Below are 22,371 nucleotides of genomic sequence, written 5' to 3' on the forward strand. Positions count from 1 at the left end.
GTTTTTCAGAGAGCCCTTTTAGGGCCGGTGCGGTGCGGGACGCGAAATCACCGTCTGCGGCTATTCTCTGGACGATTTAGTACCATACCGGAAGTTTAGGTAAACTCTGACCTGTTTATAAGGCAGAATTCTACTGATTGCATCGCCAGCACGGGGATGATGCACGGCTATCAGCTGCGAAAGATGCCAAAGAGCACAAACAAAAGAGGCCACTGTGCCCAGCCCGTGACCCAGCACTAAAAAGTGCACACGGGACAAAAGAAGGCCTCCGAGCCCACCGTGACCCTGCACCGATAAGTGCGCACGGACGAAAAAATGCAGTGAAAAGAACCCCTATGAGGGCATAGTCGTAAAAAATAAGCGCAATTGCATCCCCCGTGCTGGCATGCGCTAGACATTAGCGCCTGGCTTTTTGTTTCACATTCCCCTTTTACAACGGCAAATTTCGGGAGGAGGAGTTGGGCTGGAGTTGGATATGGCGGAGCACCTGAGCGGAGCCAGATGTGGCGGAGGTCGGCGCTCTGCAAGGGTAACCGGGCGGCGTCCTAGTGGCACGCGGGCCTCCCCGGGCACGGGTGGAGGATGTGGTGGTGCCACGGCCGCGGGAGACGGCTACAGGAGGCGGCAGCGAAGCAGGGGTCAACGACCATGGTGGTGCAAGTGCGGCCCTGATCTGGGCCCAACAGGGCCATCTGGGTCTTTGGGCCTCCACCATTCGTAGCTGTCCGGAGTGCGACAGCTTCGTCGGCGGCAAGTCCTTGACCTGCAGGAGGTGGAAGACGGAGGAGGGCTGCAGGTGCTCAACGGACTGCTCACGTCCGTGCGGCTCGCGGGAGTTTGTGACACTTCGACCATGATGATGAGGTGATGTGGTGGCAGCTGTGTGAACAATGTGGATTCTTGCCCCATTTCGGTGGATTGAGAAGGAGGTGTGCGGCGATACGGATGAAAATCTTGCCCGTCTTCGTTCGGTGCCGGCGATGATGGCACTCGCGGGTGTCGTTTCCCTCCTTGAAGGCATCGTTGAGGTGTGTCAACACGTCTCTCGCTCTTTCTCCAGTTTGCTTGTTTGTCTCAGGGCGAAAGCCTAGGTCCGGAGTTGGATCGGCGTGATGATGGCGGCCTCCTTGACGTCACCATTACTCTGTTGGGAGCATCGCGTTTGGAGAAACAGCATGGAGGATCCAGGTTGCCCTCCTCCGGTGCTTGCCGCTGTCCAAGGTTGTTCTTCAGAGGCGCAATGCACACCATTGTCGGCGAGGCCAAGACGATGCCTTTTTGGGACCGACTAAGTTCCACCATCTTTATCCTTTAGATGGTGCGTCGACAAGTGTTGAGCAATAATTTCTCTACCTCAATGGTGGTTCACGTTGTATGCAGGGATGGTGTGGCGGAAGAGACGTGATCCGTGAGTTTTGGACACGGATAGCTTTGGTTTGTTGGTGCATGTGGCTCCACCGCGACGACATCGTCTTTAAGGGAGCGACTCCTTCACCTCATCACCTACGATGGTGCTTAGTAAGATCTATGTTGAGGCAGAGTTGTGGAGAGTAGCCAACCTGTTTTGGACTAGTCTAGCATTAGTGGACAGGTGGAGGTTGTGAGAGTAGGCTTTCTCGGGCGTGGCTGTCCTCGTGACAATGTGGATCTTGCGGTCTCGATGCTTGTGTCGACCGTGTTGTAATTCGGCCTATTGGTCTTCTCTTCTATGTAACCGATGCGCCTATCCATGACGTATCCTTGAAATGCTGCATATTCCTACTTCACTCAAGTATCACATCTCTCTAACCATTCTCCTCAGGTAAAGATCAATTCTGCACTTTTCTCATTTCACGATTCAGGACAGCTAATTCTTTTGAGAGAGAATGACTCCAGTTTGGTCCTATGAGGCTCCGCATTGTTTCTTTGCATTGATGGACTTATCTATTTATTATTATTATTATTTACTACGTTTGATCATCAATCATGCATATGTGTCTTACTCTTACAGCTTTTCTTCAGATTCACCCACATGAAGGATCTCCGGTCATTTTTGTGGGTTATTGTCTTGACAAAGAAGATAATCATATACTAAAAGCGCAACCACACAGGTACTCAAGGAATTTGTAGATAGTCCGCTAGGGCTCTTCGAAAGCCTTCTATATGAATATGTGTCTTTTTCAAACTTTGATTTTTAAAGTTATCAAGTCATGCTCCTATGCTAGCATTGCTCCATTGAATAATTGAAACGACTACCTATCTGTCAGGGACAAATCTGATAATTGGCTTATGGACCTTCTTTTTGTGTATGCCTAATCAAATGTTTTTTCAGGTGTTTGGTTGGCTCTATATCAGATTGTCCCTGCGAGTTAGTACTTTACCTCGTTCCAATTTTTTATTTCCTTAAAAGTATTATGAATTTATTCTTGATTGTCTACCATATGATTCTTTTTTTCTTCACTCATCCAGGTGATAGTTGAATGATTCAGATTGTATAGAGGCCGTTACACATGATCTGATTTCAGATGATTTTGCTAGAGAAGATACAACGAGGAGAAGTTCTTCAAGATAAATTAAAACTCAAAAGGTACCCTATTTTTGCCTATTTTGTAAACTGTTTATTTATTTTGTCATGTAGAAGGAGTAGCAATATTTAACATTGTAAGCTAACCATCTATATGATAATGAAATTTAAACAATGTGACTTTACCTTATTAATCTATTTGCGATCGGCTTTCATATAAGATAAATGATGGCTTTCATATAAGATAAATAATCATCTTATATATTTACGATTACATAACTGAAATTTTAAATGAGGCTACACCTATTACACAACTGAATGCCCCTTTCTGATTTTGGATGATGAACAAACTTACTGTCATGTTTTGCTCATGCGCGATTGAGTGTCACATAACCAAGGAAAAAAATAGCTGGCCTATTTGATTTAGTTGTTGCCTCGAGAAGCTATAGAAGCTATAGCGGCGCAATAGTGGCAGTTAAACCATTTAGCGGGTTTTCTAACAAAAGCACTATATGGCATAGAAATTGGGAATTTCAGCGTACATCATGGAAAATAATATTTTATTGGTCGCCAGGATTCTAAGATTTCTAGATACACCAAAATTCTATGATTTCTATCTACAATCCTTATTTCTAAACAAATGACATGGGGGTGGAATGGAATAAGCAGACTGCAGATGTTCCATACATAGAAGTATAGAAGAGAGAGGAAATGACAGAGAAGCTAGCATCGTAGCAGTTCTAGGCTTCTAGTGTTTTAATGGAACAATCAAGCTTCTATATACAAATCAATTATGCGGTTCTAGTGTCTGAAAGCTGTAACAATTCACCGAGGAACTTCCGGGTGATACATCACGGTGTTGTCGGTGTCTCACTTCAGCCCATGTCTCCCTGGCCACTGGTTGTCGTGGCCTTGGAGCAGCGGTCGTGGAGCATGGCCAGGTTGATGCTGGTGTCCGGTGATGGCGTCGGCTGCATCTCGTTTCAATACCGCGTCGGTCGAGTGGAGACGAGAGGAATGGCTAGGGTTATGGCTGGGTGCAAATCGACTATGCAACGGGGCGTAGTTTTGGGCCGACGCAAACATGCATTGGGCTTAAATTTCTAGCATGGTGTGGAATTTGTTTTAGCGGCACTATAGCTCCTCTTGTGGCTACACTGTTTAGGGGTAATTCACGGAGCTTTATTGGACATAGCACCGTAGCGGCAGAAACATGCTTATCGTCATGGAAGGCTGTCCCGGCAACTATAGCGGTCATGAAACTTATCTTTATTTTCAACTACAGGAAAGATCTCTGGTCAGTTGCTTGGATATTGTTGTGACATTGAAGATAATCATATACCTCTGGTGTAGCGGCACAGGTACTCAAGGAATTTGTAGAAGGTCCGCTAGAACTCCTGGAAAGTCTTTTGTAAGAATATGTATCCTTTTCAAACTTTCGTTTTTTAAGCTATCAAGTCGTGCTCATATGCAAGGATTGTTCTATTGAATAATTGAAAGGACTATCTATTTGTCTGATAATCGTCTTATGAATGTTTTTTTTGTGTATGGCTAATAAAATGCTTTTTAGATGCATGGTTGGATCTATATCAGATCATCCCTGCAAGTTAATACTATTTACCTCTGTTCAAAACTCTTTTGTTACGGATTTATTCTCAATTGTCTACCATATGATTCTTTTTTCTTGACTCATGCAGGTGTAGTTGAATGCTTCAAATTTTATAGAGGCAATTACACAGGGTATGATTTCAGATGATTTTTCTAGAGCATATACAACAAGGAGAGTTGTTCAGGTAAATCAAAACTTGAAAGATACCGTGTTGTTTCCTATTTTGTAAAAATATTTATTTGTTCGTCCTTCAGAAAGAGTAGTACAACGAGCAATATTTAACATTGTAAACTAACCATCTATAGGATGATGGAATTAAAATAATCTAACTTTGCCAAATTAATCTATTTGCCACCGGCTTTCATTAAGATAAATGATCATCTTATATATTTACCGATTACATAGCTGAATTTTTAACTGAGGCTGCATCTATTACACAATTGAATGCTCCCTTTCTGATTTTGGATTTTGGATGATGCACAAACTTACTGCCATGTTTTGCTCATGCACGATTGAGTGTCACATAACCAAGGAAAAAAATAGCTGGCTATTTGATTTGGCTGCTGCCTCCAGAAGCTACAGAATCTATACCGGCGCAATACTAGCAGCTAAATTATTTAGTGGTTTACTAAGAAAAGCAATGTATGGCACAAAAACACAAAATTTCAGCATATATCATGGAAAATAATAATTTTCTTGGTCTTCCTGACCATTACATTGCTTATTATAATCTTCCATACCTAATCTAGATACACCTATTTAATGATTTCTATCTACAATCCTTATTTCTGAACAAATGACATGTTGATGGAATGGAATAAGCAGACTGCATCTGTTCCATATATAGAAGTATAGAACAAAGAAGCAAACCCTGACGTAGGAGTTCCAATGTCCGAATGTAACGAGCAAGCTTCCATATACAAATCAATTATGTGGTTCTAGTGTCTAAAAGCTGAAACAATTCACCAAGAAACAAGAAGGAAAGGACAAAGGAGTAGAAACAATCCATCTTGGGTTTCAGGCTGTGACATCACGGTGCTGTCGGTCGTCTCGATTCAGCACATGTTTCCCTGACCATCGGTCATCACAGCCTTAGTGCATCAGCCGTGGAGCACAATCGGCTTGGTTCTGGCGTCCGGGGATGGCGTTAGCCGCATCCTGTTTCAATCCTGCACCGGTCAAGTAGAGATAAGAGGAATGGCTAAGGGTTATGGCTGGGAGCAAATTGACTATGCAACGAGGGCGTGGTTTTGGGCCGACGTAAACGTGCATTGGTCTTAAAATTCTAGCGTGGTGTTGCAATTCTTTAGCGGCGCTATATATCCTCTTGCGGCTACACTGTTTAGCGGTAATTAGCGGCGCTATATTATTACAAAATATAAACAGAGCTAATGGCCTATTTTATTCTAGCAGCACATAGGTTTAACTGTTTAGGAACGGTGAATCATTTCCAGGTGTTGCATTAGGGAGCCTTGATACAGCGTAAGATGGAAGGAGCAGAGTTCAGACGAGAACGGAGAATTCATCCAGAAGTTTCGTAAAGAAACTTTGATTCAATAAGAGATGGTAATTCGTACAGGGTAAGTGACTCCCAATTTGCGGCTACCCTTATTCAGTGAAGTAGTTGTCATAACACTTGAGCAAGTTTGAAGTTTTCATGTTTATTTAAAATATTAAATGGGAGGTTGCAGGATTAACAAAGAAATAAAAAAAATGCATTAACTTCGTGCATAGTCTTAAAAGTGTCTGAAATTGTTAAATTGGGAATTTGGGATGCTGACTTCTACGTCAAGGTCAAGATGATGACGTGCATGTCAACTTAGGTGCATTTTATTTCTTCGATATTATAGCCTTCTTTTGGAGAAAAAAAAACCAACCTAGGTCTATTTATCACCTTTTATCGGTATGTTTTACATGGAAAAAACAGTAATGTTTGCCACAACCCTTGCTCATCATAAATCGAAACCAAGAACTTGCATAGGCTGCATGAAGTTGGGTCCAGTTCTTGCTGACAAGTAATGCCAACTAAACTTTCTTGAAATTAAATGCTAGCTTGAGGTACAAACTACAAATTTCCTGCTTGAATCTGCTCCTGTCATGTAGGAACTTGAAGTACCATGAACCTGAGTCCTGGAAATTTGGGGATGATGGAAACAAGTACTTCCACCATGCTACGAGACAGATATATGCCATCTCAAAAGACCTTCCGACCTATATCTCAATAAATCGAGTGTTTTGTCGATGGTCATATATTGTAAAATAATCCCCTGGATACAAATGAAGTAAATCTAATGGTTCCTATGATCTTTGGCATGCCTATCTTACACAAGTATGCAAATGAAGATGTATCACTCGGGTCGTGGTTTATTGGTTTAGAGGTTAATCATATAGATGAAAGGAACATGTGCTATGGAACTCCACCAGGTATGTCTGCTTCCTCACCGCTGAACAACCCTTATCATACACTTCTCTAACTTTTCTTTACCCTTATCATGCACTTCGCTGGCCTCTCCTAATTGTGCATCAACACTTCTGCAGATTGCGAGTGGAAAGGGCAAGCTGGCAATGTTTGTGTTGCATCCTTTGATTGGAGCTGTAGCGGCATACGCAAGTCCGTCGAGAGGCTCAAGGATGTACTTGCTCAATGAGGTGAAGGCGATTCTTCTGTTTTGAGTGCTCTCATCTAGCGAATACCCTCCCTGAACGTAAATATGTAGCATGCTCTGTACACCTTGACGATCGTGCCTCGGTCTCGGTGGCTGCAACTGAAATTGCACAATACGGGTCCTAACTGATGGACTCGAGCTTTGGTAGTTGAAGTTCGGCTTGAGGCAACACGTGTAGTGTAGATGATACTTGTTGGGTTGCTGAGATGTGAATTGCTTTATGTTACCATCAGTGACCCCGGTAGTGTTAGAAGAGAGACCAAAGTAGGTTTGGGTGCTGAGATTTTGCATCTTACATGTAGCAGGGGTGAGTTTCTCAGCTGCTCTGCAACAAATTAGAGATCGTGTAAAAACATATAATGCAATTTTTTGGTCAATTTTTGTGCAACTTCCTGTTGTTATTTTTCGCACAAACACCAAGTGCTTGTTTGAAACGGCTTAATTATGTTCGTATTCATATATGAAATTTGTAATGCTAAACCCACATATGCCGCTACAAAGTTTTTCTTTTTAATATATATAAATTCTTGGTTTGTCTCATTTTCGTGGGATTCCTAATTATTTTTGAACCTCATGTTTTCTTTATTTGAAAGTCCTATCAACGTGCGGCATACCCTACAAATTAGTTTAGTTTCTGGTTCCTGCATGGTCCAACAATTTTTACAAAGAAGTTTTGCATCTAGAGAAAGAAACAATTTTGATTGCTTGAAAAAACAATACATTGCCTTTGTCAGATAGGAAACCGAGATTCATCATCTGCATGGGAATTTCCATCCACAAAGAATAGTGTCACATTGGGAAAATTTGTTTGATATACTGAACAGGATTATTTTTTCCGTGCATCTTCAAATCTCTCCATCTGTACAGGTTTCTATTTTACTCTCCTGATATATCCCGATCCTTCTTTCCCGTCGGATCCGTCCCAAGCTCTCCCGATCCATCTTTTCTCCAAATCCTCTCAATGTACAGCTGCTCCTCCCCTCCAATCACCAAAATCAGAAGTAGACATCAAATATTTCCTCATCTGCAGTACCAATGACCGGACCCAATCGCCATGAAAGGAAATATTGAGCTCCAAACCGAGCCTTGGCATGGTGGCCCGTGGCCGGCAAGTTGCCATACCTGGTCGCGCACCTGAGGCGGCCGCCGCCGTTCGTGTGCTCGACGTGCCCCTGCGGCCTGCGGGATGCCGTCCTCGAGCAGCCACGAATATCCGATGCTGGTGGACCGACCGCGCGCTCGAGTTTTGAGCCGGCGCCCTCTACGGTGCCGCACTGACAGGGCCTCCTCGCTGCTCCTCCGTTGTCACTCCGCAGGATGACGAGAACAGGGAGGCTAATTGATAGGTGGAGACAAGGAGACAAGGAAGCAGCCAGCGACGATGGCGCCGGCGGCCATGCTGTTGGCGGCGGCGACGACCACAACGTGCGCGCATAGGTCCCAGATCCGCCATGAGAGAACACCTCCAAGTCTCCGCATGGGGAACAGGAGCTTGGGGACGATGCGAGTCTCCGCCCTCTAGCAGCTTGGGTGGCCGCCTTCGTCCTCTGGCCTGATCTGGAGAGACGACGGAGCTCCACAGAGCAAGGAGCAGACGACGGAGAGAATTTGCGGCGACGACGCGAGAGTGGAAGGGGAACGGGCCTCGGGGCCGGAACGGGCCTAGCTGGGCCTCTTCTGAGTTTTCCAGAGAGGCCTTTTAGGGCCGATGCGGTGCGGGAGCGGAGCGGAGCGGGACGCGATCTACCGTCCGCCCTATTCTCTGCGCAGTTTAGTACCGTACCGGAAGTTTAGTGAAAATCTTACCTGTTTATAAGGCTGAGTTCCGCTGATTGCATCGCCAGCACGGGGATGATGCACGGCTATCAGCTGCGAAAGATGCCACAGAGCACAAACAAAAGAGGCCACTGTGCCCAGCCCGTGACCCAGCACTAAAAAGTGCACACGGGACAAAAGAAGGCCTCCGAGCCCACCGTGACCCTGCACCGATAAGTGCGCACGGACGAAAAAATGCGGTGAAAAGAACCCCTATGAGGGCATAGTCGTAAAAAATAAGCGCAATTGCATCCCCCGTGCTGGCATGCGCTAGACATTAGCGCCTGGCTTTTTTGTTTCACATTCCTTTTTTACAATGCCAAATTTCAAGGGTTGAGCGGCAGCACACGGCGGGAGGAGGAGTTGGGCTGGAGCTGTATATGGCGAAGCACCTTGGAGCGGAGCCAAATGCGGTGGAGGCCGGCGCTCGGCGAGGACTTGCCTTAGAATGATGTAACCATGCTGGTAGTACTATGATTGCCTTAGAGCGCAGATGTCTCTGACCCTAGGAACACAAGATGGAGACCGAGAAAATAAATCATACAGATTGCAACCTACTAATGAGGAATCCGCCTCATTAGTAGGTGGTGGAAGTGCGGCCCTGATCTGGGCCCAACAGGGCCTAATCTGGGTCTTTGGGCCTCCGCCATTAGTTGCTGTCCGGAGTGCGAAAGCTACGTCGGCGGCAAGTCGACCTGTAGGAGGTGGAAGACGGAGGAGGGTTGCAGGTGTTCAACGGACTGCTCACGTTCGTGCGGCTCGCGGGAGTTTTGTGACACTTCGGCCATGATGATGAGGTGATGTGGTGGCAGCTGTGTGAACAATGTGGACGCTTGCCCCATTCCGCTTGGAGGCATCATTGAGGTGTGTCGACACGTCTCATTCTTTCTCCAGTTTGGTTGTTTGTCTCAGGGCGAAAGCCTAGGTCCGGAGTTGGATCGGCGTGATGATGGCGGCGTCCTTGATGTCGCCATTACTATGTTGGGAGCATCGCGTTTGGAGAAACCTTGGAGGAGTTGGGCTGAGCACCTTGGAGCGGAGCCAGATGCGGCAAAGGCCGGCGCTCCGCAAGGGTAACCGGGCGGTGTCCTAGTGGCGCGTGGTCCTCCCCGGGCTCGAGTGGAGGATGTGGTGGTGCCACGGCCGCGGGTCACGGCTACAGGAGGCGGCAGAGGCAGGGGTCAACGACCATGGTGGTGCAAGTGCGGCCCTGATCTGGGCCCAACAGGGCATGGGTCTTTGGGCCTCCGCCATTCATAGCTGTCCGGAGTGCGACAGCTTCGTCGGCGACAAGTCCTTGACCTGCAGGAGGTGGAAGACGGAGGAGGGCTGCAGGTGCTCAACGGACTGCTCACGTCCGTGTGGCTCGCGGGAGTTTGTGACACTTCGACCATGATGATGAGGTGATGTGGTGGCAGTTGTGTGAACAATGTGGATTCTTGCCCCATTCCGGTGGATTAAGAAGGAGGTGTGCGGCGATACGGATGAAAATCTTGCCCGTCTTCTTTCGGTGCCGGTGATGATGGCACTCGCGGGTGTTGTTTCCCTCCTTGGAGGCATCGTTGAGGTGTGTCAACACGTCTCTCGCTCTTTCTCCAGTTTGGTTGTTTGTCTCAGGGCGAAATCCTAGATCCGGAGTTGGATCGGCGTGATGATGGCGGCGTCCTTGATGTCGCCATTACTCTGTTGGGAGCATCGCGTTTGGAGAAACGGCATGGAGGATCCAGGTTGCCCTCCCGGTGCTTGCCGCTGTCCAAGGTTGTTCTTCAGAGGCGCAATGCACACCATTGTCGGCGAGGCCAAGACGATGCCTTTTTGGGACCGACTAAGTTCCACCATCTTTCTCCTTTAGATGGTGCGTCGACAGGGGGAGTCCTTTTGGAGTTGTTGTTCTTCGGAGGCGTCGGTCAAGACACGACTTTGTGTATAGCTTAGGACAAGCTCTTCATGTTGTGTTGTTGTTTTGTCGGTGTGGTTGTCTTAGGAGTTAGGACTAGCTGGTGTGGAACTGTTGCTACACTTGTTGCTTGCAGCAAGTGGTAGTGTTCCTGTACTCAAACCTCCGCCTTCTATAAAAATATGGTAGGCGTACTCTCGAAAAAAAGAGAGTGATCCAATGCCATTGTTCGACATTCTAGAGGTGAAAATGCCATATTTGCACATTTGCAGCGCCCAATTCATGTTGATTTCAGCTGCAATCAGTTGAAATAATCTGGTTAGGTGTTTGAGAGTGATCCAACGCCATTGTTCGTCATTCTCGAGGTGTTCGATACAAGTTACAATACGCTTAGTGGCAATGCCCTCTGGTTTAACTTCATGATTTCCCTCAAAGTGTTGAGCATGTTGAGCAATAATTTCTCTACCTCAATGGTGGTTCACGTTTGTATGCAGGGATGGTGTGGCGGAAGAGACGTTATCCGTGAGTTTTGGACATGTATAGCTTTGGTTTGTTGGTGCATGTGGCTCCAGCGCAATGACATTTAATGCAAATTTTGATCAATTTTTGTGCAACTTCCTTTGCTTATTTTTCGCACAAACAACAAGTGCTTGTTTGAAACAGCTTAATTATGTTCGTATTGCTACATGAAATTTGTAAATATGCTAAATCCACATATGCCCTGCAAGGTTTTTCTTTTCTCATATATAAATTTTTCGTTCGTCTCATTTTCGGAGGATTTCTAACATTTTCTTAACCTCACGTTTTCTTTGTTGTTTGGAAGTCCAATCAACATGCGGTATACCCTATTATTTAGTTTATTTTCTGGTTCCTGCGTAGCACAACAATTTTTACATAGAAGTTTTGCTTCTACAAAACGAAACAATTTTGATTGCTTGAGAAAATAATACTACTTTGCATTTGTCACATAGGAAACCGAAATTCGTCATCTGCATGGAAATTTCCATCCACAAAGAATAGACTCACTTTAAAAAAAAAAACTCTTTTGATACTGAAAAGGTTTTTTTTTTCCTTTCAAGTGTATCTTCAAATCTCTCTATCTGTCGGAATTTCCTTGTTTTTATTTTTCTCTCCTCACATCCAGATCTCCTGTCGGGTCCATCCCTAGCTCTCGAGATCGATATGTTCTCCAAATCCTCTCAATTTGCAGCTGATCCTTCTTGAAATCACCAAAATCAGCAACAAAGACATAAACCAATGGCCATAAATGCGAATTTATTCTCGACTGTCCATCATATGATTCTTTTTTCTTGACTCACGTTGAATGCTTCAAATTTTATAGAGGCCATTACACAAGTCTGATTTCTGATGATTTTGCTAGAGCAGATACAACAAGGAGAGTTGTTCAAGGTAAATCAAAACTTTAAAGATACCCTGTTGGGTAGTTTGTGAAATGCTTATTTGTCCGTCCTCCAGAAAGAGTAGTACAATGAGCAATATTTAAGATCGTAAGCTAACCATCTATAGGATGATGTAATTAATATAATCTGATATTGCCATATTAATCTATTTGTGGTCAGCTTTCATATAAGATAAAGATCATCTTATATATTTACCAATTACATAACTGAAATTTTAACTGAGGCTACACCTATTACACAACTGAATGCCCCTTTCTGATTTTGGATGATGGACAAACTTACTGCCATGTTTTGCTCATGCACTATTGAGTGTCGTATAAACAAGGGAAAAAAATAGCTGGCTATTTGATTTAGCTGCTGCCTCCAGAAGCTATAGAAGCTGTACCGGTATAACAGTGGCAGCTAGAACATTTAGCGGGTTTTCTAAGAAAATCATTATATGGCATAGAAACAGGGAATTTTAGCATACATCATGGAAAATAATAATTTTCTTGGTCTTCACGACCATTACATTGCTTATTATAATCTGCTACAGACCTGATCAAGATAGGCCAATTCAATGATTTCTATCTACAATCCTTTTTTTCTGAACAAATGGCATGTGGATGGAATGGAATAAGCGGGCTGCTTCTGTGCCATGTATTTTCGCGAAAACGCAAAAAACTTTACATTACAAGCCTAAGAAAAGGCCGAACACTCACAGTACACACCCAACACTCAAAACAAGACTACGACAAAAAGGCCGAAATCCGTCGAGTGCTCCTCCAAGACGCTGCAGAGTGAGCTCCTCCGCAAGACAGAACCCTTGCCGATGAAAGTCGCAGTGCTTGTGCATCGTCGAAATTACCAAGAGCCTGCCAGCCGCAGCCAGCCCGTACCACCTGAATCCCGTGAGCCCACCACGGCTCAGCTAGGAGCATTGCTGCTCCGGCCTCGGCCCAAATCCAAGGAACGTCATCGGCGCAGCGGCTAGCTCCCGGCAAACTCGACAGACGTGCAAGCGTGCAGTCTTCAGCAGCCCGCCAACAAACACAGAGGCCAGCCCACCACTGCTCATCCAGAGGCATGCTCGCGCTGTTCGAGGAAGATCCTCGTCGCGCAAGCCACCGTGATACCACTTGAGCGGCCGGCGCGGTACCTGCATCGCAAGGCACCTCCCATGTGGTCAGCGCTGAGATCCACGAGTAAGAACTACGGCCTGAACTCAAGTTCCCAAGACGACGCCTCCAAGGAGGGCATGACGTCAAAGACGCTGTCCTCGCCCGATTTGGCAAGCCAAATTTGAGGTTTTCACCCGGAACATGAGACCCTAGGCAAGGAAGGTGCCGAAACTCCTCAATGATGCCACTGAGGAAACGGCGCCCTCAGGCGTCGCCGTCACCGGCCCCGAATGGCAGGGCTTTCGCCCAGAGCATGGTACCTCACCACTGCAGGCACTGTTCATTCTCCGCCTAGACCTCATGCGCTGACCCTTTCCTCTCAAAGCGCTAGCCTTGGCAGTGCAACCCACCGGCAGCACATCCAACACGCCAGGTCGGGGGCAGCCATGCCCACAAAGGGACAAGCCGGCTAAGAGGGGCACCACCGAGCCGCGAGCGGCGCAGGTGCCACCATGGGATGGGTCGCTACGGGTCTGCACACAACCACCTTAGAGAGCATCGCTGGCCACCCAGCCCCGTCCACCTTGTCGCCAACGCCACACAGACGCCATGAGCCGCCAAGCCAAGATGGCGTTGGGTTCCGCTCAACCCGGCCAGAGCAGCAGCACCATGCGCTCGGAGCCGAGGAGGACGGACAAGGAGGAGGTGCCTGACCGCACCCATGCGGGGGAGGGCAGAACGGCCGGGGGCCACCAAACCCAGATCGGGCCCGAAGGGCCCAGACCAGAGCGCGCCTCCATGGCGCCATCTCCAGCCGCCCAACACCGCCTGCCGCCAGCGCCGTCATCCCCAACGACGTCGCCACCATCCCTAGCGCCGTCGCCATCGCTGACCACCCGAGAAACCACCCGGGTCGCCGCCCGCAGATGGACTTGGTGGCCGCCTGAGAGCAGCCGCCACCTCCAGCACAGGGACGCCGCCACACCACGAAGCCGCCACGCCGCTGCCGAGGTAGCCGCGCCGCCGCACCCCTCATCAAGCGCGCCGCCCTCACCGTAGTGCATCGCCAGCACGGGGATGATGCACGACTATCAGCTGCGAAAGATGCCACAGAGCACAAACAAAAGAGGCCACTGTGCCCAGCCCGTGACCCAGCACTAAAAAGTGCACAGGGGAGAAAAGTAGGCCTCCGAGCCCACCGTGACCCTGCACCGATAAGTGCGCACGGACAAAAAAATGCAGCGAAAAGAACCCCTATGAGGGCATAGTCGTAAAAAAAAGCGCAATTGCATCCCCCGTGTTGGCATGCGCTAGACATTAGCGCCTGGCTTTTTTTTTTGTCTCACATTCCTTTTTTTACAATGCCAATTTCAAGGGTTTATGCTATATATTTCACATTGGCTAATTCATCCTTCCAAATAGACATTAGCGCGTGGCATTTTTGTTTTATATTTCTTTCTTTTACAAAGTATGGAAGGGGTCTTCCCGTGCATTGGGTGACTTCGTTGTAGCATGTGGATCTGACTAATGACGGGTTTTATCACTTCATTGCAGCGTTTGGTGACACATTGCCTCCGAGCCCACCGTGACCCTGCACCGATAAGTGCGCACGGACAAAAAAATGCAGCGAAAAGAACCCCTATGAGGGCATAGTCGTAAAAAAAAAAGCGCAATTGCATCCCCGTGTTGGCATGCGCTAGACATTAGCGCCTGGCTTTTTTTTTTGTCTCACATTCCTTTTTTTACAATGCCAAATTTCAAGGGTTTATGCTATATATTTCACATTGGCTAATTCATCCTTCCAAATAGACATTAGCGCGTGGCATTTTTGTTTTATATTTCTTTCTTTTACAAAGTATGGAAGGGGTCTTCCCGTGCATTGGGTGACTTCGTTGTAGCATGTGGATCTGACTAATGACGGGTTTTATCACTTCATTGCAGCATTTGGTGACACATTGCCGTTGGGTTTCTGAAACTTGAGGAAATTGAAGTATTTGGACCCCCGTGGCAACGAATTTGTCGGTAAGTTGGATGACCTATTTGCAAAGTTGCAATGCCTAATTCATGTTGATTTCAGTTGCCATCATTTGAAATAATCAGTTCAGAGTGATCCAATGCGGAAGGATCGATATCGATCCCGGTCACATCTCTCTCCCCTCCAGGGTCGCACACGCGGGTGACCCCGAGGGGCCAAAACCCTAACCAGCCGCCACCTCCCTGCGCTTCCCCTGTCGCTGCCGTCGGCGGTGGTGGTGCCCCCTGGTCGTCGAAGGAGGCATGGAGGAGGGAGGGCGCGCCCATACGGGCCAACGACGTGCGGTTGTGGAGATGTCAATGGGTGGCGCTTGGAGGCGGTGTTGAGCGGCGGCGCACGGCCGGAGGAGGAGCTGGGCTAGAGCTGGATATGGCGGAGCACCTTGGAGCGGAGCTAGATGCGATGGAGGCCGATGCTCGGCGAGGGTAACCGAGCGTCCTAGCGGTGGCGCGGGCCTCCCCAGGATCGGGAGGAGGATGTGGTGGTGCCATGGCCGCCGCCGATGGCTACAGGAGGCGGCGAAGGTCGCAGAGGAGCAGGGCCGATGGCCATGGTGGTGGAAGTACGGGCCAGATCGGGGCCCAACATGGCCGGATCTAGGTCTTAGGGCCTCTACCGTTTCGTAGCTATCCGGACCGCGACAGCTGCGTCGGCGGCAAGTCCTTGACCTGCAGGAGGTGGAAGACGGAGGAGGGCTGCGGGTGCTCAGCCATGTTGGAGAAGTAGGAAAGGGAATGCTCACGTCCGTGCGGATCACGGGAGTTCTGCGACACTTCGATCATGATGATGAGTTGCTGTGGTGGCAGCTATGTGGACAATGTGGACGCTTACCCCATTCCGGTGGATTGAGAAGGAGGTGTGCGGCGATACGGATGAAAATCTTGCCCGTCTTCGGTTGGTGCCTGTGACGAGGACGCCTGCAGGTGTCGTTCCCCTCCTTGGAGGCGTCGTTGAGGTGTGTGCTATGAAAATAAAAGGGAATGAAAGGAAAAAAAAACTGAAATTCAAAGTTATGCTTAGTCTTGCTAGTTTCAAATACTTTGATGAATGATAATTTGCTAGTCCCTTATATAGTGCTACCTTTTGCACATATACATGGATGTTTAATACTAAGGAGCCTTGTTAATAATAAATGATTGGCACTGTGGGCACTATGGCATGCTTTTAGATCTTTTTGCTTGCCCAAATTCTCAAAACAAGCTAAGATTTGTCTCCATACACCTCAAACCAAACACCCACCATACCTACTGAAAGGGTGAACTAGCGACTAGAGATGGGGGGGGGGGGGGGTTTGAATAGGAGCTACCAAATTTTTAGCTTTTACAATTTTTTATGTTGGTTGCGGAGACGTAAAGGTGATTGCGGAATAGTAAAGGTGAGCCTATATTTTCCACATTAGCGCCTGCCTTTTTGTCTTACATTCCTCTTTTACAATTCCAAATTTCTAGGGTTTATGCTATATTTTCCATATAGTTAATGATGACTAATTCGTCTTTCCGAATAGACATTAGCGCCTGCCATTTTTGTTTTATGTTGGTCAGTTGGATGAAGGGAATAGTTATTGTGAAAGTTGGTTGGTTCAGTTGCTCTCCTGAAAGTTCAGGGGCTGAAATAGATAGCACAGAGGGCAACAAACGTTTCAGTTCTTGATCTCAAAGTCGAAGGGACTTGAGATGCTTCTTCTTGGTTGCTCTTTGCTATATCTTGACGAACCATTTCGGGTGCTTTTACAGCTTCTGGACAAGCACCAGATACCAGTAACCACATCATGCAACTCGTGTCAGAGGATTGCAACACAAAGAGGGTGGGTCTCCAAGTTCAGTTAATTCGCATGATCTCACCATCAATTTGTACATTGCTTTTGGATTCAACACTACACTTTGATTGCAGAAGCATGGGGTAGACAAGGATATAATGGGAGAGGTAACAGTAAGTTCGTTTGATCCCATCTAGTGTTAAATCAAAGAATTCAACTGCGTCCGGACTAGTTTCATCTGAATATTCTGCTGGGCCTGTTTGTGGTCTTAGATTGTTGGATAAGTCAATCTCAACACTGCAGATGGAGCTTGCAGCCAAGCGAAGCACGTTGGAACTGGTCCGCAAAGGTGTGCCAGTAACTTCAGAAACTAGCCAACGAAGGAAAACGGCATTTGTGGTTGTTGGAGTTAACACTGCAGGAAGTAGCCGCAAGCGTCGTGATTCAGTCCGGGAGACATGGATGCCACAAGGTTGGCAACTCTTTGTTGTAAATTTAGATGAATAAGAGCATGTTTGTGCTTACTGAATTTGGATGTTGATGAGCTAATTCGCATATTGTGGTTGTATTTCGTACCACAAGCCATTTATTTGCAGTTAGCAGCATCACAGTCACCATGTTTTCCTATCACGGCATGATTGAATAGATCTATTGGACTGATTTTCGGAATACGCCCCTGATGCAGTACATGGCACTGACAAACAAATAATCATAATAACTTAACTGCAATGAAACGGCAAGCTGCTGGCCTTGTAACTTTTATCCACTGCGATCATAGAGAAGTAGAAGCTGGTGAGCAATGGTGGTAGCTTATGGGGTTAGTGTAGAGGTCTATTATCTATGCTTGTCCAAGAAAATTTAGGATTTGGTACACGACACTTATTTAACCTGTGTATCTTGTTATTTAGCCGTATGATTACTTCGTAAGATAACTTGCTGTTTTTTTCTTGTAGCAAATGCTGTTCATTAAGTAGGTGTGAACTCTATATATGTATATTTTTTGCGTATTTTTTTTGTAATGTTAGCCATAACCATTATAATAACCTCCAGCTTGATGTTTGTTACATTTTTATTGAGTTCCAAATGTTAGCACAGTCCACTATTTTTGTTTTAATAAAGCTCTTTTACTGCACTTAGGTGAAAAGTTGCTACAGCTTGAAGAACAGAAGGGAATAGTTATCCGCTTCACTATAGGGCATAGGTAATCAGTTGTTTCTTGTTACCGCCAGATCATTTGTACTGTTTAATCATTTCTGGTCTTCCATTTTTTTCTGCCTAGAGCCTGTTTTGACACTTGGATGCATTTTGTTTTCTATTTTAGAATGAATCAAGTTCTGTTAACATTTCTACAGTCTCGTAGATAATGTGTGTGTTGCAAACTCTACACAAGTTGGTGTTGCTATCTTGCTGACATATTATAGAACATATTAGTATTCCTGTAGGGTGCAGGCATCCAGAAATAAGTTATAAACAACAATTGTCACGAATTTTTGCACTTAAGACTTGCAAAAAACTCTTACCAAGTTGCGATTTGTCCATTTGCTAGCCGAGCACCTTGACTGCTTGAGTTGCAATGGCTAACCAGTGACACAGCCCTGATTTAATTCAACGCCCTCTTTCACACAGTTACTGTGGACTAGCAGCAGGGAGTCACAGAGGGGATCCGGAGTCCTTTAGGTAATAGTGGTGTATTAGAAAATCTATGATTGAAGGATTCTAATCCGTTAGGAGTTCGTACCATATTAGGAAAGGTCATGTATCTATGTTTGAGGCAAGCGAAAAAGAATAAGTCTATTCTCTCTCAAATATTATCTCATCTAGTTCATGCTGTCGGCTGTCTTCAGTATAGTAGTTATCCTGTTGTGGGTCAAGGTTCACAATAATGGGTGTTAGCTTGTTCATCCACGTTGTTCTTCCTATCTGTTTGAAAATTAGTAGTTCCTAAGCTAAAAAAAAATAGTAGTTCCTTACAAATGTGAACTGTTTTGGTGATTGTGCAGTGCTACATCCAATAGTATATTGGACAAATCAATAGATGCAGAAGATGCGCAGCATCACGACTTTCTTAGACTGGTAAGGGTCTACTCTTCAACTATGTTGTGACATTCAATCATACTTTTTTTGCATTAGCACTGACCATGTTCCTCTTGATGTTGATTTGTCATCCAGGACCATGTTGAAGGGTATCATGAACTCTCCGCAAAGACAAAAATCTTCTTCTCCACAGCAGTGGGCATTTGGGATGCTGACTTCTACGTCAAGGTCGATGATGACGTGCATGTGAACTTAGGTGCATTTTATTTCTTTGATGTTATAGCCTTCTTTTAGAGAAAAGCCCCAACCCAGTTCTATTTATCACCTTATCGGTATGTTGCACATGGTAAAAACAGGAATGCTTGCCACTACCCTTGTTCGGCATAAATCGAAACCAAGAACTTACATTGGCTGCATGAAGTCAGGTCCAGTTCTTGCTGACAAGTAATGTTAACTGAACTTGCTTGAAGTTAAATGTTAGCTTGACGTACAAACTATAAATTTCTTGCTGAACCTGCTCTTGTCATATAGGAACTTGAAGTACCATGAACCCGAGTCCTGGAAATTTGGGGAGGATGGAAACAAGTACTTTCGCCATGCTACGGGACAAATATATGACATCTCAAAAGACCTTGCGACCTATATCTCAATAAATCAGTATGTTTTGTCGATGGTCATATTGTAAAATAATCCCCTGGATACAAATGAAGTAAATCTAATGATGCCTACGATCTTTGGCAGGCCTATGTTACACAAGTATGCAAATGAAGATGTATCACTTGGGTCCTGGTTTATTGGTTTAGAAGTTAATCATATAGATGAAAGGAACATGTGTTGTGGAACTCCACCAGGTCTGTCTCCTCACCGCTGAACAGCCCTTATCATACACTTCTCTAACTTCTCTTACCCTTATCATGCACTTCTCTGACCTGTCCTAATTGTGCATCAACACTTCTGCAGATTGTGAATGGAAAGGGCAAGCTGGCAATGTTTGTGTCGCGTCTTTTGATTGGAGCTGTAGCGGCATATGCAAGTCTGTCGAGAGGCTCAAGGATGTACATGCCCGATGCGGTGAAGGAGATTCTTCTGTTTGGAGTGCTCTCATCTAGCGAACACTCTCCCTGGACGTAAATATGTAGCATGCTCGGTACACCTTGACGATCGTGCCTCGATATCTGCAACCGAAATTGCACAATACTGGACCTAGCTGATGGACTCGAGCTCTGGTAATTGAAATTCAGCTGGAGGCAACACGTGTAGCGTAGATGATACTTGTTGGGTTGCTGAGAGGTTTTAGTAGATGTGAATTGCTTTATGTAACCACCAGTTACCCAGTAGTGTTAGAAGAGAGACCAAAGTAGGGTTGGGGGATGAGGTTTTCCATCTTACAGGTAGTAGGGCTGAGTTTCTCATCTGCTCTGCAACAAATTAGAGATCATGTGCTGTAGAAAAACATCTAATGCAAATTTTGATCAATTTTTTTGCAACTTCCTTTGGTTATTTTCGCAGAAACACCAAGTGTTCGTTTGAAACGGCTTAAATATGTTTGTATTCCTATATGAAATTTGTAAATATGCTAAATCCACATATGCCCCTGCAAAGTTTTTCTGTTTTCATACATAAATTCTTTGTTAGTCTCATTTTTGGATGATTCCTAACATTTTCTGAACTTCACGTTTTCTTTGTTCTTTGGAAGTCCGCGCTCGACCCAAGCTTTGGTCAAGACGCATTCGTCTTTATCTGGCTTGGGGGAAGTGGAGTCCGCCATGAAGCTCCAATTTGGAGATATCATACCCTCGCTCTGGAGGTCTCTGAGCTCCGAGTCCTTGATCTCGCAAGGCCACCATTGCCCTTTCTCGCCCTCTCGGCTCCGGGCCTTGGAAGCCTTCTTCATCTCCGCCTCCTGCACCTTAGCTGCCATCCTAGCTTGGCCTTCGAGTTCCTCTTGGATCTCTTGGAGAGTTGGGATCCGGCTTAATGCGTTCCTGGAAGATGCGGAGAATGGTTGAGCTAACTTGGTGTCGAAAATATATGGTGGCAGGAATGCTATAGGTTCCGGACAGCTTGGTTCTACTGAGCTGTGTTCGGGACTATTCGGAGAACTACCAGTACATTTTGGTGAGCTAGGTGACATGCTTTCGGCTGCACCCATGTGGTAAGCTAAGTAAGTCGGAGCTAGCCTAAACCTAAACTACTGATACGTCCAAAACGTATCTACTTTCCCGAACACTTTTGCTATTGTTTTGCCTCTAATTTGTGTATTTTGGATACAACTAACACGGACTAACGCTGTTTTCAGCAGAATTGCCCTGGTGTCTCGTTTTTGTGTAGAAACTCAACTTTCAGGAAAATCACTGGGATTAATTCCAAAGGGCCTATTGATACGTCTCCGACGTATCGATAATTTCTTATGTTCTATGCCATATTATTGGTGATACCTACATGTTTTATGCACACTTTATGTCATATTCGTGCATTTTCTGGAACTAACCTATTAACAAGATGCCGAAGTGCCGGTTGCTGTTTGCTGCTGTTTTTGGTTTCGAAATCCTAGTAACGAAATATTCTCGGAATTGGACGAAACGAAGACCCGGGGCCCTATTTTTCCACGGAGCTTCCAGAAGACCGAAGAACACACGAAGTGGGGCCACGAGGTGGCCAAGCTATAGGGCGGCGCGGCCCAAGCCCTGGCCGCGCCGACCTATAGTGTGGGCCCCTCGTTAGCCCCCCGACTCTGCCCTTCCGCCTACTTAAAGCCTCCGTCGCGAAACCCCTGATGCGAAAAAACCACGATACGGAAAACCTTACTGAGACGCCGCCGCCGCCGATCCCATCTCGGGGGATTCTGGAGATCTCCTCCGGCACCCTGCCGGAGAGGGGATTCATCTCCCGGAGGACTCTACACCGCCATGGTCGCCTCCGGAGTGATGAGTGAGTAGTTCACCCCTGGACTATGGGTCCATAGCAGTAGCTAGATGGTTGTCTTCTCCTCATTGTGCTTCATTGTTGGATCTTGTGAGTTGCCTAACATGATCAAGATCATCTATCTGTAATTCTATATGTTGTGTTTGTCGGGATCCGATGGATAGAGAATACCATGTCATGTTAATTATCAAGTTATTATACATGTGTTGTTTATGATCTTGCATGCTCTCCGTTTCTAGTAGAGGCTCTGGCCAAGTTTTTACTTTTAACTCCAAGAGGGAGTACTTATGCTCGATAGTGGGTTCATGCCTGCATTGACACCGGGACGGTGACGAAAGTTCTAAGGTTGTGTTGTGCTGTTGCCACTAGGGATAAAACATTGGCGCTATGTCCGAGGATGTAGTTGTTGATTACATTACGCACCATACTTAATGCAATTGTCTGTTGCTTTGCAACTTAATACTTGAAGGGGTTCGGATGATAACCTGAAGGTGGACTTTTAGGCATAGATGCAGTTGGATGGCGGTCTATGTACTTTGTCGTAATGCCCAATTAAATCTCACTATACTTATCATGTCATGTATGTGCATTGTTATGCCCTCTCTATTTG

The 22,371-nt window shown here is 46.0% G+C and overlaps 1 protein-coding gene, 1 long non-coding RNA gene and 1 pseudogene across 2 annotated transcripts; all 3 read left to right on the forward strand.

Annotated features, from left to right (window-relative positions):
- The first annotated feature begins 2,347 nt into the window (after positions 1–2,347).
- On the forward strand, positions 2,348–5,670 carry LOC124687951. The gene is made up of 4 exons (XR_006998370.1): positions 2,348–2,566; positions 3,789–3,886; positions 4,201–4,296; positions 5,567–5,670. It is a non-coding gene; the product is annotated as an uncharacterized LOC124687951 (long non-coding RNA).
- A 5-nt stretch (positions 5,671–5,675) lies between these two features.
- Positions 5,676–6,799, forward strand: LOC124690460 (annotated as a pseudogene).
- Positions 6,800–17,075: 10,276 nt separating this feature from the next.
- On the forward strand, positions 17,076–20,323 carry LOC124692815 (beta-1,3-galactosyltransferase 7-like). The gene is made up of 8 exons (XM_047226250.1): positions 17,076–17,274; positions 17,940–18,003; positions 18,803–18,875; positions 18,972–19,092; positions 19,193–19,280; positions 19,368–19,493; positions 19,578–19,687; positions 19,797–20,323. The coding sequence occupies exons 1-8, from the start codon at positions 17,106–17,108 to the stop codon at positions 19,943–19,945; spliced, it is 900 nt and encodes a 299-aa protein (XP_047082206.1). The 5' UTR covers positions 17,076–17,105; the 3' UTR covers positions 19,946–20,323.
- Positions 20,324–22,371: the final 2,048 nt, after the last annotated feature.

Source organism: Lolium rigidum, chromosome 2 (genome assembly GCF_022539505.1).
Source record: "Lolium rigidum isolate FL_2022 chromosome 2, APGP_CSIRO_Lrig_0.1, whole genome shotgun sequence".
Taxonomy (NCBI): domain Eukaryota; kingdom Viridiplantae; phylum Streptophyta; class Magnoliopsida; order Poales; family Poaceae; genus Lolium; species Lolium rigidum.

Coding starts and splice junctions, on each gene's coding strand:
- LOC124692815 (XM_047226250.1), top strand. CDS start 17,106: ATGGAGCTTGCAGCCAAGCGAAGCACGTTGGAACTGGTCCGCAAAGGT. Junction 19,093..19,192: donor TGACGTGCATGTGAACTTAG/GTGCATTTTATT, acceptor TGGTAAAAACAG/GAATGCTTGCCACTACCCTT. Junction 19,688..19,796: donor GTGTTGTGGAACTCCACCAG/GTCTGTCTCCTC, acceptor ACACTTCTGCAG/ATTGTGAATGGAAAGGGCAA.